Source organism: Myzus persicae, unplaced genomic scaffold (assembly GCF_001856785.1).
Source record: "Myzus persicae strain clone G006 unplaced genomic scaffold, MPER_G0061.0, whole genome shotgun sequence".
Lineage (NCBI taxonomy): Eukaryota > Metazoa > Arthropoda > Insecta > Hemiptera > Aphididae > Myzus > Myzus persicae.
Genome location: NW_019102476.1, coordinates 251078 through 271122, shown reverse-complemented (window position 1 = coordinate 271122; position 20045 = coordinate 251078). Strand labels below are relative to the sequence as shown.

The following is a 20045-nucleotide window of genomic DNA, read 5'->3' as shown; positions in this document are numbered from 1 at the left end:
CTAATGATTATATTATCTTGTACAAAAAGTGTAAAATGTATAATAAAAAATGTTGTATGTTTATAAATATATTTGTTTACAATTTGTTTAAAACAAAATTATACCAATATTGAGCAATATAAATCTGTTTAAAAAACCTGATTTTATTAAATTTTATTTGTATACATTTATATTACCATGGGTTATAAACAATTTTAAAATATATTATTGATTCATTATTTTAATATATTTTTTGAGTTAATTTAGTCACGGTCATAAAAATATTGTATAATTATTTATTTGGTTTTAGTAAGTGTATAAATAAAAATGCTTATTAACAAAAAAAAAATATATGTAGAGTATTATAACCACCATAAACTATGATAATCATACATTTTTGTGTAGCCTTACAAGGTGCATCGATTTTACTACATTTTAAGTATTTAAACGTAAAAAATGTATTATTATTATAATAATAATAATAGTATAAATGGTACACTATGGAAGAAATCAAACTTTATCATAACCAAACACAGCTATTGTTTAGTCTTTATTATTATAAATAATGCCTGTGCTAGTTTACCAAAAAAATTAACTTCTCACTACAATCATATTATTTCAAACTTTAAAACATATACTTTAGATAGAGCTACTACATTATAAACAAATACTATGTATTAATGACATCATTTTTGACGAGTCGCAAGGATACTGATTTCTATTGTGCATGCGCATCAGTACTTGTTGCATATTTATCAAATATATCACTTAACTAGCTGTGATAAAAATTGCGCTTGATAACGGTTGTACCAATTGAACAGATGAATGTGTGACATAAATTGCTCTCATGAGCGTTTGCCCCAATACCCTTTAGTTATGTTGGCTTCAAATGTTTAGGCAGTAGCCCTATCCATTGTATATGATCTAAGATTAATAATCATGAAGTAAGATATTATACTATCTTAATTTATGAACCAAACCTGTTTCAAAAATAAAGAAAATATTTCACTAGTTATATAAAATAAAAACCAATTTGATCATACTATAGGATGATTCACTGTACAAGCATTTTGCAATGGGTATTTGATGGACCAACATTAATCGACAACAATGACAAAAGCTGTGTTAGTTAAGTTAAATTTATGATTATGAAACTATGAATTATATACCATTAAATATGTTTGAAAATCGGTTAAAGTAAATCACAAATTTTATCAGTACACAAAAAGTTTAGATACTCTTAGTGATAATATTGTTAGAATAGAAGGTATGATACTTTTATCATAAAATTACCATTAGGTTATTAATTATTGTTTCAATATTTAAATTATTTTACTCAGATTCTATATTTGTATTTATATTATAATTATGTTTATAAGTAGAACTAACGAGATTGAGACTTGTTTGAAATTTGTAATCAGGTATTTATAAATAATAAATAATAATAAAAAAACTTGGGTTTATATCATTAAACTATTTGATTTAACATTATTATTGTTTATTGTTATACATATGTATATTAAAAAAGTCCCGTCGTATTCATAAGCACACCTACTATTTTTTATTTCAGTTTTATTTGCCCATTTGGTAGTGCACACGTATTCAAAGATATCATAATATTGTTGTATATTATACTCATTAATATTCCCATTTCGTGGCATTGTTATAATCTCCATCACCAAGTTTAAACATTCCATTTTTTCCAGCAGACAGATAATAACCCGTAACACTTTTAATGCATATCCTCGTTGGTTCTCTTAATTCAATAAAAAATCCTTCAGGTACATCAGATTCCACAGAAACGCCTTCGTCATTTGCATGCCAATATTTGTTAGTTTGACCTAAATGAAGATGAATAGAAATAATAATAAATTCTTTAATCAAAACCTTATGATAATACCTTTAAAAAATACAATTCCTTTATCAGACCGTTCAACTTGTATAGTCTCATATGATGCCTTATTACATTCAAGGCGTAGGCTTGATGATGACTTGTATCCAACAAATCCTTGGTCACATTTTAATACCAATATTGGTCTAAAAAGATAAGCCAATACAAATGTGTAATATAGGTAATTTAATAGTCATAATTTGTAAATCAAAAACATAAATATTTTATGGGAGAGCATACCTGTTTATGAGGTAAAAGAAATATTTGCAAGCATCATCAATAGCATCAACATTTGCATATAGATGACCAGACCGCTTTGTAGAGACGTATTTACCATTATTCGCACGGAAGCAAACTGATCCATCCCCTTGCCATGCCAACTCAAATAGAGCATTCGATGATCTATTTATTTATTTTTATCAAAAACAATAATATCATTAAACAATGATCAAACATAAATAAATATTATATTAAATTTACGATTTATGTAAAATACAAGACGAATAATTCGCATACTTCTTATCGGCAACAGCTTGTATTCCACCTCCGGTTTCGAGAGTCCAATACCTGTCCTGCATTGTACGTATGTACCATCTTTTAGTGGAAGGATCGAATTCCAGTTGAAAAGTCTCGTGATCGGATATTTCGTCTTGGTTAGCTGTAACGTCCACCCCTGCAATCGGATTATATTTATTAAAAAAAATGTTATTCTATAAGAACCCATAGAAATTGATGCCTATATGAAACCGGTAGTTACAATGTACCTACTACCTACATCCCTGGATATTTCAATGAATTTAAAAATAAAATAGGTGAAATTAAGTAGATCCATTTTTTTGTTAACTCTACAATTTTTAAATCTTTACTTTACAACAAAATGGTAAACGAGTAATTACCTAGGTTGAAGTTTGATTAAAAATCCAAGGCTATATGGATCTATCTTAATTATTATATAGGCTATATAGTATGTATATACACGGAAACCGTTTTTAAACAGATTTAAGACATATTATTAAGAGGCCAGCAAAATTACCCACATTTGTTATCCCTAAGTAGTAAATTTACATAGCAAATGTATATTATTTAGCCGTTCACTTCTTGTTAGATTTGATATCAAACTGAATTGACCTATTATTTAACGTAATGGTAACGAAATTCTCAGTTTCACTAAAGAGGTTTTTTCGTTATTTTATTTAAAAAAAACCTCATGACACGTTTTAACATTCAAACATCGAAAAAACACCGCCAATAAAACCATAAGCGTGCACAGACATAACCAGGGCCGGATTAGTATGGATTTAGTATAACATAATAATTTAATTATTGATAATAATATTGAATACTTAGGAGGAAGTTGGCAAAGAAGTCAAGTGCCTACGTTGAATACCCCTTGAGCACGATCATCAATAAATGTTTTTACCCTTAAGTTTATAATAGGTGGTACGGGATAGGTGATACAATTGTCTTTAACATAAAAACTAACAAGATAAACGTTAACTGCCGAACGTATATATTGTGCTATTCATAATTGTCATGCAACCGTCATGTGGATTTACAGGAGCAAGACGGAGACAAAAAATACTGGTGACATTTTTAGACATGATAAGATTACTTGTAAACAGAACAGTTTTTACAATAACCTATTAGGTACGAAGTCATTTAGTTTTAAAAGAAGTGAGAATTCGAGAATGTTACAATACACTATTTAATTTAATTTATTTGAGATTAACTATAAAGTTAATGTTTTATGACTAATTTCAGTAGGTACACCTTAATTTAAATCTTACCACTAGACTGAATACAATTACAATTAAATTAATTGTTTTGCGCGGACTATTTATTTTAAATGTATATCTAAAAGAACTATCCATAAATACTCCCTCCTCCTGTTGTGATAATTGTTACATGAATAAGAAACGTAGGTAGTGCAAAATACAGAATTTCCAATTCTTAAAACAACATGTTACTATTTCAATGTGTTCAGTAGACTGTGGTTTAACTATAATTAGCTTCATTAACTGAGAAGAGAATTTAGTAAGCTTTTTGCACAGTTACCCATCTAAACATTTTAACAGTTCTAAATACCTAGTCTCGGCGACTGAATGCCATACAAAATATCACGTTACTCACGAATAAAATATTTTCTTTTCTTTAGAAAACATTTTTGAAAATGTCTACAACGCGTATGTTTCATATAATATTGTAGAATCTGCAGCAATATAATTGTATATTAAAATTTAAAGCATGATATTTTTATAATGAGTTTTGCCAGTCTTTAATTTCTTAAACAAAAAATAATATTACTATCAATTATTTTAATTAGTCATAATAATAGAGTATCATAGTCCCAGTTTAGGTAATTTAGGTTCGACACATATTTTAAAATAAATACGTTTACATTTGTGTAATATTTACGACAACTATTTAACTTACATAATTTCTAGAATCTTAACCCTTTAGAGAAACATTAGGAAAAAATAAAAACCGGTAATTAATACCGACAAAAGTTTGAATGCACATGCAACTCAAGTATACGAAGTTATAATATTTGTACAATATACATATTACATATATATTATTTAAAATATTAATTATTACTAGGTAATAAATAATATCGCTGTGATTGATACTTATCCCTCACACGTAGATGCATGCGACAGTAGACCGCAAAAAGACAGTTGGACCATTCTTAATCAATTTTATTCAATATTTTACTACTTTAAGTTTGTAAGGTGAAGCAACCATAATTGTATTTATAAAGTGTTGAGTAGGTATCTGAATTAGTGTATTGTAAACATAAAAAAATGATGGCAGCAGAGGAGTAATATTGTTCACACAGAGCCTCCCTTGCTCTATTTCAAAGCAAAAAAAAAAAAATGTAATTCATAATATAAAATGGGAAATATACTTTATTTATGCACAGGGATGAGCAGTATACCCATGCAAGATACATGCATTATACATAAATTGTATATAGTATTACAATATGATACTCAAAAGTATCGAGTATCTTTATTTGTACTTATGTTCATCATATATCGATTACATATAAAATAGTGATTAATGATTACAAATTTTTAATTTAAAATAATAACTGACATTTAATAAATTAAATTAAATATTTAAATTTTTAATATGTTTAATTTGTAAGTACTTTCAACAAACTCCAAGGTATCTTAAATATTATTAATTGTACAACCACTATAATAATTGTATAATGCACAGAGTAGTATACTATCAATGAATTTTGAATATCAAAAAAGATTAATTACCAATATTAATTATTAATATGGTATAGTCTTATATGAAATATTATATGGTTTACAAATCTAACAATAGTTATGTATTCAAGTTTTTTTATAGTTAATGGTCAATGTTTGGAGAAATTAAAAAAATATGAAAATATTGTGTTATCTCTTACTTTATAAGTCATACCTAACTCCTAAATGTTAAAAGTGTTTATCAAAACATAATTATTTTGATGACGCCATTAATTTATATTTATAATTATTTTTTAGTCAGTACTCATTACCCATTAATTATAAACCATTACCTATCTAAAATTATTAAACATTTATACTCAATAATAAATTATTTTAACCAAAACAATATAATTAAGGAAGGGTATTTTAATATTCATTGATATATCATTATCAAATTGAGTTATTGAACTAAATTCGTAGTACCTATGCCAACATGTTTATTATAAATTATAATTAATAATTATCACTACCTGCTAATAAAACCAGTACGTACAGAATATCTAAAAATATCTAAATTAAAATAGGAATGAGCTGTTTATAGATAATCAACTATTTGCGGTTAAAATACGTTACATAATGATATTATCCTTATGCTTAATAATAATATTGATGATAATAGTTCCTGATTTTTTTTTAGCATAGTTAAAAATAAATGAATACATTTTCTCGTCAGACAACGATGAACGCAGTAAAAGGAAAAAATAATATTGTTTGATTTCTTTTCAAATACACTAGGATTTAAATACAATGTAACAAGTAAATACTGCACGCAGCTGTTAAAAGTACTATTTGCGTAGTTTTACGATAAAATAAGGGTGTGTCACCCTACTATGCCAGTAATACAGTATGTAAACAGATTCATGACCATGTGTACAATGTAGCTATCAGTATGTATTGGGTATTGTATTCTAGGTGGTGCCATAGACCTTATCCTAATAGAGTATACCTGTATAAGGTCTATCGTCTATGAACAGTACCTAACTACCCAACTTTTGAGATCATAAAAATTGATATACCTACAATACAACGGTCAATGCACGTTCAAGTTATTTAAAGACAATTTTATCAAAGAGGCTCTGAAACGTTAATTATATTTGAATACATAAAATGCTTTAATACAATGAATAATGATACGTCTAACGCTTAATTCCTATACATCGGCAAGTAGTGTTGATTAAATTCGGATTAAATAACAAAAATACATCCGTATAATAATAATAAATTGGAAACAATAATGATAGAACTATATTATAAAGAAAGAATAATTTTAATAATCAAATTGTAATGCAAACAAGAATGAATGACGTAATGACGTCGTTAGATTATACAATATACATTATTTGTATGCGAACAGAATATCCGAAGATACGCACGGTAAGTAAAATTGGAGATACAACAACCATGTATTTTGAAGAGCTACGAAAATGCGTCTCCGCCAGACCGTGTCAAATTAAAACAACAATTATAAAGAAGAAAAACGAGGTTTATTCACCTGTGTTATAATTGGTTTAATCCTCGAACTGTGGTGTTTAACAAGACGTCAAGACGAGTAGTCGACGTTAATATATAATGAAAAAAATATAAACTAGAACATAATATAAGAAATTACTAAAAAGTACCTAACTGCATGGTGCAGTTTCTATAGTGACTTTTAGCAAATTTACTTTTGCTTGCATAGTATTATTTTTTACATGACATGGATGTTTGTAAATTCGATTTTTAGCTGAACACATTTTGTAAAAAAAATTGTTTAAGGATTTTATTAAACAAAACTAACACGAATGACGCATTATTGATTCATTGCATTCACTGTGTTTTATTATTCTATCCATGTAATAACTAATAATATAATAGTATGAACTTCCTTCGGTGTACCACAATATTATTATTCTTAAAACAGTTGTAACAACATAGTTATAAAAAATTATGATTTAAGGATGTATCAAAAAAACTCGTACATAAACAAAATATAGTATATTATTTATTATTTATTATTATTCTAGTGGATACCTATAGTTACTAAGTACTATTTAAATTGTTAACTATATAAAAGTACGATATAGGATATAGTTATTAATGAGCCACATTGAATTTCATCACGATGAATTTTCAAAATTAAATACTCATATAAATATATAGACATAGTATTTTAATGCTCGACGAATGATACTTAGTATTTCATATGAATTGCAGAGTTAAATATAAATTGTTAAAAATAAATCCGAAAAAACGCAACTATATGTGTATAATTCGATGTTATAATTAAAGAAAAAAATTAAATGCATGGGTAATTAAAATGAATGAGTAAATAAAAACATTATATGGAATATTACTACTAAGCAAATTAACCCATGTATTCATTGTATTAATTATTAACATGACAAATTAAATTTTAATAAAATGTAGTTTGAATTAAAGGGGTCAATTATCTGTGCGTAAAAAAATAATATGTAAAATGTTATAGGAAAGCAAACAGGTTTTAATGCTGCGAGTTGAATTCCATACAAATTACTATAGGTGCTGTAATTTAGGACAGAATCTTTGTTCAAAAAATGCCCATCATTCACGGAACTTCAAAACACATGTACTTATTTAAAATTATTTTTAAAACTTTCTGAGTATTATGAAAGTTACTTCTCCACAAATTGTCAAACTAACTTTGTAATTAGGTATAATTATGTATTTTGTTTTTTTACATTTTTGTGTATAATTTATATTATACCAATCACAATGACATAATTGTATATAATTTAAAATAAGAAAATTAAATATAATTTTTTGCTGGAGGGCAAGTTAAGACAGTACCCATAAAAACTGAGAACTATATTAATTAATTTCAATGGTATAAACTATTTGTTTTAAAATATCCAGTGTGTTTGGGAGTAACGCAACCCACTATTTTAACAACATTACTAACTTTGTTTGTAACATAATCAGTAATTGTGTTAGAATTGTATATTTGTATCAAAATAATAAAATGTATTATCGTATCGAGTATTGGGAATTTAAAAAAACTGTTGTTTTAATTTCTAAAAAGTTCATTCATTTAGAAAAAAAAAAGTTTATGTCTTTTTCAGATTAAACCTATTACTATTTTCTACTTTTTTTTGTGTGTCAAATGTTGAGAAATTAGAGGAATACCTGTGAACAATTTATATTAACATAAAAGATGAATGTAAATATGTAATTTCCTGATAAAAAAATGAAGTCATTTCATGACAATTTTATTTGATTAACAATCAACATAACTTCATTACTTTTATCTTTAAGTGGCGAATAAAGTGACATGTGCAACACTGTTTTCCACACATTAAAAATAAAATAAAAAAACAATATTTAATAGACTAAAAGTCAGACACAAAGTTTTTTAATGGTAAGATATGATCTACTTAAGTGAAACCTGTGGAGTAAAACTAACACTCAAACTGACAGAATTTAGCAAGAACACAGAGGATCTGGACAGCAAATAATTATTCATTTACACCTAATCGAATTCCAAATATTATCAAATATTTTATTAATTAGTTACTAACCTTGTTTAACTGATACATATTTTGAATTGAGAGCAGCAATAAAACTTGCTTGTGGCAAAGAATCTTCAAGAGTAAACAACTCGTCTTTGGTAACTGTCTGTGATCGTGTTTTAAGAAGTGCTTTAGAACCAATTGGAGATAAATAACCACCAACTTTGTCTCGCAAAGCTAAAGACCCAGCTGAGTGGTACTCAAGTGAAAATAAACAATTGGATGTACACGTGTCTACTAATTTTCCATCTCTAGATAGATATTTATTGTTACATGTGTGTATGGCATATTTGAAGTCATCATCAGGTCTCACTTCGAGGGTAAAAAGTGTATCCTCGCCCCAAGGTATATTTGCATCAACATGAATTTCATCTAAGTTTTCAGACAAATGAGCAAAACGTTTTCGTCCAACTGATCTCAGGTTCACCTTAAATAATATATTTAGATTAAATAGTGTCTTAACATAAACTACATATTATACATATTTGATCATAACAATTGTATTTACTTGAGGTCTTGCAGCTAAATGAACTAGCCATAGTTCACTGGATCCTGCTGCTTTCGCCGTGCATTTAAGATTATCTGAGGAAGCACCTAAAAAGTAACCTCGTACTACGTTTTTCAATGCCCAGCTACCAGAGTTCCCATCAGTTACAGAAACTTGAAATACAGTTCCGGGATCAGTAGGATCATCGCCATCACAAGTCACATTTCCAAAAGTATCTACTGCTAAGTATTTATCTAAATGTGATCGAAGTCGAATTGTCGTAGTAGGACCATCACTTAATAGTGAATTATTAGAGCTTGGTTCCAAGGTCCATAATTGTTTTTTTTTTAACGATGCACCATTAGCATTGATTTTGAACCCAAATGTTTCGGCTGTTAAATAACGCTTAGAATCAACATTGACCAAACCAATTGTCCAGCAACTGCATGGTGATACTGAATGCTTATGACCTCCTTCGTTGATTTCATGATTATTGAATCCGTTCATGACTGAAAATCAATCTGAAAAAAAAACAAAAACAATCTTATAGTTTATAAAAATCATAATAGGCCTAATTGTATAAATACATAAATTAATAATATCATTAGATTCTCTTAAATTAGATAGTTATAAAACATTATTTTTTATATATATGAATATATTATAATGATTGTTTTATTTAGTGCATCATTTATAAAAATATTAATAGTTTATTACTTGTATGTATTTCTATTTTTAGACATATTTCGTTAACAAATTATTTAGTGGATTAAAATTATTTTTTTTCCGAACTGTTTTTATCTTAATAAAAATTTTTCTTTTACGTACCAAATCTAAAAATCAAATTGATTACGTTCAACCTTGGATTCAATAATTTACAATACTAAATAAACCGTATCACTCTTAATAAGCACATCATTTGCATTACTTTCTGTCACCTAATGAAGCCTTCATGCAACCTATAGGTAATCTACTCTACTATTTAATGTACCTATGTTTATATAGTTATTTTTATTTTACTATGAATAACGAGTACACCATAACCATATACTGATGTACCAACAGCCAACAGGCTATCATTATAGATTATTTATCACTATAGTGTATAACCATAAAGCATATATTGTAACAAGTAGATAGGTACATCAAATAGGTAGAATAAACAGTTTCTAATTTAAATTATCAATAAGTAGGTACCTAATGGCTATAATATAATACAGTATAATTTATACACATAACGCACAATGTGAAATCTATACTTATATAATATTATAAATTATAATGCAGTTATTAATGCATATTTGTATTATTTTTAGATAACCTTAAATTTCAACTTTAATTGGTGATAATTTATAAACATTATTTACTTATTTACGTAAACTTTGGATTGTTACGATATTGTTGTTATTTGTTATGTTTTAAAAAATGCACAGGTAAGTAAATTCAAAAATGTTATAATATACCAACACGTATTATAATTATTATTAAGTACCCATTTAAAATTAAAAATAGAACTTTTTAAATAATTAGAAATATTGAAGTACTAACATTTAGGTATCTAATACCTAACCTTTATTAAGAGGATTTTCATTATACTAAATGGGAACAAACGTACAATGCTTTATATTTGTGTACTCATATTCACAATGTACATGAATATATAATTAAACAATACGTAGGTAACGTAATATTATATTTTACATTTATAAAATCAAACATTTTCATCATGTCGTGTTGAATGTCTATCAACAAAAAACGACAAACGTTAAACAAGTTGTAGAAGTTGGATTGATCGATACAAATAAATAATACCTAATAAATAATAATAACTAATAACTAATTTTATACAATAATAAATGGGAAATTATATTAAACCATTGGAACAAAATACCGGAATACCGATAATAAAGGACCAAAGTTTTTTAATTTTGGTGTTATTTCGCTGAACGTGCATAAAAACAAATGACTGACCTTTAAAGTTTTAAATATAAACCTCATGGCATTTCGTTATGGAGAATCACGTTAAATATACATATAGTCAGTGAAGTATACGTTCTGCAATAATAAATAACGTAGCAAAACCAACAAAAAACCAATTCTTAAGTTCATCACAATACTGTGGTTTGTGACAAAAACCTACGAAATCGTAAAATAGCTGGATCACTGGATTGGTCGTTGGTCGGGATTTTGCGAAGAATCAATAACATTTTTAATACGTATAAACATATTATTTGAATAATTACAAAGTACACTGGTACAGTAGTAATTAATCAACACGTCTGCAAGTACAGAGAAGTATAGTAAAAAAACACATTGATGGGTCAGCACTAGTGCAGAAATCAAATCTGTATACTATAACTGCAAGAAACTGAGTTTTCAAAGGAAAAAATATATCTGCGGGCAGACGAGTAAAAGCTCGGTGAAAATAACCAACTATCGAATATGACAACCCCCAGGGGGAGGGGGGGGGCTATTAAGCTATATTAGTTATAATTATACATTTATGTCGATTACGATATTGTCGGGAGCCTGAGAAGTATACTATAATAATAATATGATAATATATCACTAACATATTATTATAATTATGGTATTATTTAATAAATATTATTGCTATATGATTTAATATAAAACTCTTATACTAAATGAAGCCCGTCCAAACGTTTCGGAGAGACGGTGGACCGGCGGCGACGAGGCGCACACCCGGTAATGGTTTGGGGTTGGTCACAGACGGATAGGCGGAAGCCAAGCGGCTGCCACCCCCGCGGACACACCACGCACGGTTTTAAAGTACAATTCATACCTACCACCAAGACAAGAGCCCTTTTTTGGGGTGGTGATGGAGAGGGTCGTAGTACATCAAAATAATATTATAATATACTAGCGCCTGCGCGTGCACTGCGCCTTCAAAATATTTTAAAGTAAACAAATCTATGGCGGCTGCTGGGGAGACGAAAACGATGATGTGTTGTGAGTTTCCCAAAAATTCGATACAATCGGGAACACAAAATGATATCCGCGAGGCGGAAAATCGATTTTCGCCGCGACGAAAACGCCGGCGAGCGGTCCGACGTCGGAAAACCCCGTACGCTACAACAACCGCTCAAACGATGAACGCAAGTTTATTTATTAAAATGCCTATTGATCCGATAATGTGATAGCCGCAACGATCGTATATTCGTATTAACATAATGTAATACTGTCGTCGAGTCTCGAGAGTAGCCTTTATTCATTTCTTCATATCGTACATCAATATTGACATATTATATATTGACATGATAATACATTGCGATTGAATAAAAAAATAACCTGCGTTATTACTACAATAGTAAATGTCACATGTGCATACGTACCGATTGTGTCGTGATATTATCTATTTAAACGACGACGACGACAAGGCTTTTCGGACGTGGAGAAGACGATACGCGTTAAACAGCAGACAACAAGACGCGAACGACCGGCACGAGCGCACACGAAGAGTGCAACAACGGGACTGCAGGACTACCGCTGCCGGACGAGTACGATTCCGTACGATGTTATGTTGTTATTTGTTTATAACAGTGACGACTGGGAAAAGGGAGGGGTTGCCGGTCGAGTTGCAGTGAGCCGGTGAGGAACGTATTGCCCCGCGACACCTATCGGATTGGAGCGACAGAATATGTGGCGTACTATACTATTTACTATTACCCACGACTGTATAGTGTATATTATACTGGCGTCTGCCGTCCGAAGAGCACCGGTGGTGCGCGTAGCGGACGACTTGTGTCGAAGACGAGCAGAATACCACATCCGCTACCACTGTTACCACTGCATACCGCGGTCCCACCGCGCACGCGTGTCGTGTCCTACCTTGAACTCGACACTTGTAGTTTGTACTATGTGCAACGTTGACCGTCACAATTCGCGGTCTCTTCGGCCGTCGCCTTCTATTTTTTCGTCCTCTCCAGTCTTCGATTTTACCTTTTCAGTTCTTCTTATCCCAGGCTTTTATATTTAGTATTATTATTTGTTATTTGATATTTGCTATTCGGCGCGCTGTATGATTTCGCTTTATTAGGTATTTTGGTATCTAAAGCACGTCACAGTGCGGCGCGTTTAAGTTGCAGTACCTACTTATATTTTAATGTTTAGGTACGAATTACAAATATGATGCGATTTCAATATTATATGTTTGTACATAAAGCATACATAGTATTAGAAAACTACCTAACATATTATTATAGTATATTACATATTTACATTGTTTTCAGTGTAGACGTCTAGTGCCGGTTAAGTAAGGTTAGTTTGTTTTAACACCATGGAGATTGCACATTTATACCTCGATACATAATCATTTATATTAGTATATTACTTAAGTTTATTGTGTACTATAATATGTATAATAATTAATATTATAAATTATAATATATTATACGCATTTCCATCGGTCCCATCACCGTGGCAAATACGCCATGAACAGGTTACGAGCGCGTATTTATTCATACCGTGATCCACTTTTTAGATGCTTTAATAAAATATATCTGTATACTTGTAAGTTGTATGAACATGTATATTTTAAATTATAATTAAATATAATATATTATATTATGCAAATATTTATGTTTAACAAATCCATTGTTTGTAGTACACGTTACAGTGTTACACATATTTGCATTCCCCATAATATTCCGCGATAGACCTTACAACTGAGAAAGTCTCCTAGTGTATTCACAAAATTTCACAAAATTTCACAAAATAGTTTAGTTCATATTCTGCTATATGCGATATGACTGTATCAAGTTTATTAATCAACAAAAAATTAATAAAAAAACTGAGATTTAAAGGCCAAACCAGTTTTTGTGAAAATCGATTTCATTTTTTAATGTAACTCTAGGAAAAAATAACCGTAAATACATGAAATTGTACATGGGAAATTGTATGCACTATACAATTTTCGAAATATTGCGTCACTCTGAGCTATTTATAGGCATAAGACAATTTCGAGTATTTTATTTTATTTAAGTCAACGCATGACGACAATTTAACAAATTTTAATTATTACTCACATTATACTTACATATATATATACATATATATATAATGTATAATTTATTAACACAAAATGAGTAATGTACACACAGATAAAAAAATTCAAAAAAACATTTATTGTGGTCCTGAACAAGGATCTTACTGTTTTGGTTTAGCTTATATTATTAGTTTTTTTTTTAATTATTGTCGATAAAAATGTGGGTATTAAAAACAGTTGAGCGTCAATTCACAATATTTTTTTAAATCGTCTGAAGATTTGAAAAAATTCTTCAAAATCACGAAAATGAACTATTTTGAGTTAGAAATTCATAAGAATTTCCCTAGGTATTTGTATCTAATTTTTGGAAATTTACAGGAAAGTCAAATTAATTTCTTATACGAGCATTTGAAGCGATTTGAAGTTAGACATTAGATCATTATTCATTACCATGATATAATTTTCAAAATATTTCGACTAGTTTTGAGTTATTTATAGACATTTTCAATTTTATTGTATTTTCCTGAATGTCAATAAAATTGTATTCGTTGGGTCGAAAAACTTTAAAATTTAACGCAAGGCTCTTCGTAAGTAGTTTCAAGCATATAATCATAATTCATAAGTCATAGCAGTTAATAAATATTAAAGATCCATAGACACGATTTTTTTTATTAAAGGTCAAATTTTGACAAGATTTATCAAAAGCTCGAAAGTTTTTAAATTATTTTTTAGTTAATCGTTTGTGTATCATAAAATATATTTTTTAATATTGCAGGCTGACGTCCGTCTTCGCTAAAGATCGTTTTTCATATACAATGATTTTATATCACTATAGCGGTACTCGGAAAGGTCATATAGGTGGTACTCAAAAAACATCCCTTTATATAAAAAATGAAATAGAACATTATTTACATTAAATATTATTTGGGTTAATAGATATTGATAATAATATAAATAATAATTTTACATATTTAATTTTCTTTTTGAGGATTAAATGCTTAAATTGTCATAACTTTATAGTTCCTGATAAAATAAAATTGTATACATTTGAAGTAAAGTATACATTTTTGATACATTAAAAAGGTTATTTGGTCAAGTGGTGGAAATGTTCAAACTGTGTATATGTAGTACGCGGATATAAAAAGGTCGAGAACTGCTGAAATATATAAAATATTGGATCGAGTAGGTATTTATTATGTACTTGATCCATTTTTACAAATTATTAATATTGATGGATTAACATTAATCACTAACATTTTCAAATCATCATAGCCCCCATATCTTCCACACTTCCTATCATCGTGGTCGATGGTCATAATATTACCTATTATACATTTATACTTAGTACACAAAGTTAAATAACTCTAAAACTACTCATACGAATTTAGATTCTGATACATCAACACTTTCGGAAAAAGTATTTTCTATACTATTAACAGTATATAAAAAGGGGGTTCTCATTTGAAAAACAGAAGTTTGTATTTCCAAAAGACACCCTAAGGGGTACAAAAAAATCTCAAAAAAAAAATTGTCATATTGTCCAAGAGGACCCACATAAATTTAAAAATCAGATTTTGAAGAACTTCATACTAAGGTCATTAAAGAAATAAAAGGGGATGAGCATGCTTGGTGAATCACCCTGTATAAAATATGATTTCTAAATTATATAATATTCATATACGAAGAAATATATTTTAATTAATATTGATGAAAACTTTAAAATTAATTGCATGATAATCAAACAACAGTATATGCGATAAATTATGACGGACAACTGAAGTTCACTTCCTACACGCGTCGCGGTGTTATCGGCCAGATAGTAAATTACTTAAACGATAATATTTATATTTTATTTTATTGTATAGGTACACATAATAAAAAAAAATTTATAAGTACAGATATTTATGTTATATTATTAGTATTTAGTAACATCAAAATGTTCCAATAAATATAATACATGTAATATATATGCAGTGGTGTATTGGTACGGATACGCGGGTATACGCCGTATACCCGTCAGCAGATTTTCGATTTTCGGCGTATACCCAATGTAAAATATCATTTTACGGGTATACGCTCTTAAAATAACTCGAAAACCAATTATTCATAGGAAAAATTGTTATTTTAATATAATAATGAATTTTAAATTAAATTTATTAATAACATTTTGAAAAATAGATGTTATTAAAATATTATGTAATATTACCAATATGGAGTATGAATGCTCAGTCCATGGTTCTCAACCTGTATTATGTCATTTATAACGCGCGGCAAATGTGTTTCTTGCGATGTTATGTTTTTGTAACCACTGATGTTATTAAGTGTTTATCAGGCTATGGCCAATTAAATGGTTTATGGTGTTTATTTATAGATTTATTTATAAATTATTGTTACTGCAATAATGGGTATTTTCCTTCTTGAATCTTGCTATTCGAGTTTACGACTTATTGTACTTATCGTAGTATCGTTTGACAAAGAAGAATGAATACTAGTCGGTTCCATTGATGATCAGTGTTAATTTTAATATTATTATATTAGTAAAAATACTGAAAATTTAATAAAGAAATAAAATAAAAATAATATAATATAAGAGATTAAGTCACCTAATTATTGTAATGATTATTGACTACGAGCGAAGCGAGAAAATTTTTTTTTGGTAGATTATACATATTTTATTAGTGCGTATACCCATAAATATATTTACCAATACACCACTGTATATATATATATATATATATATATATAAATCTTAATATATATACTATAGGTACTCAAATATGCATTTATATGCAATAACGAAAAAATATGCTGCATAAAATGTTGAGTATGATCCCCTTGTATTAGATAACTCACATTGTTTTGTGACCTCAGCAGAAATTCTCAGCCCTAGTATTAACTTAAAATTAATCAAAATATTTTGAAATTATATCATTACCTATAGTAAAATTTATAATAATATGTAATATACATAAAAATATTATTCCCCACTCATAATATTTTTAAGTAAATTGTCAAACTACTAAATAGTCAATATATTTAGAAAATTTAAAAAATAAATATTTAGTGAAAATTTCAAGTATCCACAGTTATTCGTTTTTGATTCACAATAAAATAATTTTTTGCTGTAATTTATATAATAAAAAATCGTTTAAAGAGAAATAATTAATCATGGAATATAATAGTAATACCAACGTCAAAAAAATGTTGAACTTCAAACCTTTAATATATCTTTGAACTCAAATTTAATACTATGATGTCCATTACAGTGAATTAGTGACTCACTCGACACTTATAGGTACAACAGAGTGGTACCCACATACTCACTTTTTTACTTTTCTTACCAGAAAAAAAATTGAAGTTGAAAATCTAAGAAAATTTACTGCTTAAAAAGATGGTAACAGAAACAACCATTTTTACATAAAAAATAGACATACATTATTATAAAATGTAGTATTTACTAAATAATGACATAATGTAGTATAAACAAACAACGAACTAGCACAGGTAACACACATTTCCATAAATTAACTTCAGAATTTTAACATGCGACATTTAAATTCGTGTAGTTATATAGTCGTATGCCCATATTATATTGATACCTACTAAAATTTTACTCGAATAATTAATTCCCTATATAATTTAAACATATTTTTATATGTGCGCTTGTGACCAGAGCGCTTGTGTATTGTATAATTACACGGTACGATGACATGATGTGCCTATAATATTATTATTATTAATAATAATACTCATGTAATCATATAGAATGTAGATAATAGAGAAATTATATTATTATTAATTTATAAAAACATGAAATATAGGTGTGATTCTTATGATATTTGAAACGCGCGGAAATGCAAAAGTTCTTAACTTTTACATTTAAAATGATTTAACACACATACTTCATATTTCATATATTATTTTAACACGGTAAAATATAAATATTTGTTTTTCTAGCATTAATCCATATATTATTAAAATGTTATATTATATTATTAGATATCTATGTTCTATGTAGAAGATATTAAATTAAAGTAAATATACGACTATATCTTAATGTATTAAAGCTGGATATCAGAATATTTAGTATGGGTAACTATAGAAATGGTTTCAGGGGGGGGGGGGGCAGGCCCGCCCAGACATATTATTTCCAAAATTTTTTTAATAATTCTACAGGTCCTAATATTACTATATTTCAAATTACATGTATGTCTGATTATATAATACATTATTATACGTATCATCCTGAGGTGCACAAACTAAGATAGTACTATTTTAATTCATGGTGGTCAGTGATTCCGATATTGTAATTTTACATTAACAAAAAATTGTGCCCCCCCCCCCCAGATCTTTGATCTGGATCCGTGCTTAGGTAACTACTATAAGTTTTATGACACATTTACATAATATAATATTTTTATTATAAATTATTTATTCAAAAATAAATGTAAAGTTACATTCTTTTTTATTGAGACGTTTTAAAAAAATTATTTTGTTAGTCTGCACTTTCTCCACGCCATAAATTACTAATATAGGATGACAGTACTTTTATTACCTAAATTTCAAACTATATAGTTTTTGTGATCATTAAATAAATGAGAATAATCCTAGTATACTTTCGTTTCCATGTTTAACTATATATTATGATGATGTGAAAAGTCAAAGAAATCATGGAGGTACCTATAGTAATTCCAACAGCCTGATTAACTGAATACCAGAATACTTTAGTATATACCTATAGAGTATAGTTATTAGGTATACATATAAATACTAAAATAAAATAAAAATACATAGGTATACAGTATGTTAGTATACTCTATAGGTACACTATAAATTTATAACGGTGTAATATTATACAGGTATAGTAACCACTTAGGCACTAAACACGTTTATATTGACACTTTTATTGCAAAATAGCAATTGCAAAAAAACATCTGAATAAAACTGTAAAAAATGCCGATGTACCCGTAGTATTTAGAAAAGAGCAATGACATAGGTATATATGCGTAGTTATAATATTAAAAACCGCTAAATTTAATTTATTGTGTATATATGTTATTACTTATTATATAGGTTCTTATAAATTAAATATTAATAAATATATTGGTGTTATACATAAATTATAAAGATATAATATAGGTTTAGCCGTAAGACGTCTTAATAATATCAAGTATAACATATTAACATCGTACCTGCCATCATACCTAGGACTAATGATTCGTGAGCTAAGAACCAAACGGTGCTTTCTACCTCAAAAAAACAAATTATTCACGACGAGAGCCATTTTCCAACTATTGAAACTATACTATCTTTTTAATAAAAAAATATTAGTACAATTTTTTCTGATGTTCAAATTTCGACGAAATTACATAATATTTAAACGAAGAATGACAATGTGTATTATTATTAAATATACGGAACACGACACGATGAATTGTGAACAGCCGGATTCACAGCTACGTCGTGTGTCGTGTCGTGTCGTGTCGATTAAGTCGTATTGTGATTAGAGTATTGGACTTGGCTTTTTTGGTATCATGTAATAACCAAATTATACAAAGGTACACCGAGTATACAAATAATTGACTACAGCTCAACTTTTAAACCATATTGGTTACCGGTTACCAGTTTTAATCATATAGATAATACCACGCCCTCGCACGACACGAAACGCGACGCAACTGCTGTTAATCTGGCCTAAAATTTAATAGCAATAATAAATGATATAAACATTAAACATAGACCTTAATATATGGATTATACTTCTATTGACAAGAATTGTTTATGACAACAGCATTACGAGTGGCATAACAACATCTCGCACTCTCACAGTGATGAAGACCGTCTTTATGAAAAATTACAATAATCTATTCATCTATATATATATGTTACGGGCAAA

At 28.3% G+C, this 20045-nt stretch overlaps 1 protein-coding gene across 2 annotated transcripts; it reads right to left on the bottom strand.

Annotated features, from left to right (window-relative positions):
• Nucleotides 1-1453: 1453 nt before the first annotated feature.
• LOC111032232 (protein singed) lies at nt 1454-12697 on the bottom strand. Of its 2 annotated transcripts, none has more exons than XM_022312500.1 (7): nt 12498-12697; nt 9166-9665; nt 8667-9084; nt 2387-2543; nt 2111-2272; nt 1880-2016; nt 1454-1820 (listed from the first exon to the last, which is right to left on the bottom strand). In XM_022312500.1, the coding sequence occupies exons 2-7, from the start codon at nt 9649-9651 to the stop codon at nt 1618-1620; spliced, it is 1563 nt and encodes a 520-aa protein (XP_022168192.1). In that variant the 5' UTR covers nt 9652-9665; nt 12498-12697; the 3' UTR covers nt 1454-1617. The 2 variants fall into 2 exon arrangements, with proteins under 2 accessions (XP_022168192.1, XP_022168193.1); XM_022312501.1 differs by lacking the exon at nt 12498-12697 and adding an exon at nt 9973-10094.
• Nucleotides 12698-20045: the final 7348 nt, after the last annotated feature.

What these genes read in the sequence shown, in the direction of transcription:
- LOC111032232 (XM_022312500.1), bottom strand. Translation starts at nt 9,651, where the DNA reads ATGAACGGATTCAATAATCATGAAATCAACGAAGGAGGTCATAAGCAT. An exon ending in ATTTAGCTGCAAGACCTCAA is followed by an intron (nt 9,085 to 9,165) that starts GTAAATACAATT and finishes ATATTATTTAAG; the next exon opens with GTGAACCTGAGATCAGTTGG. An exon ending in ATATGTATCAGTTAAACAAG is followed by an intron (nt 2,544 to 8,666) that starts GTTAGTAACTAA and finishes ATCCGATTGCAG; the next exon opens with GGGTGGACGTTACAGCTAAC.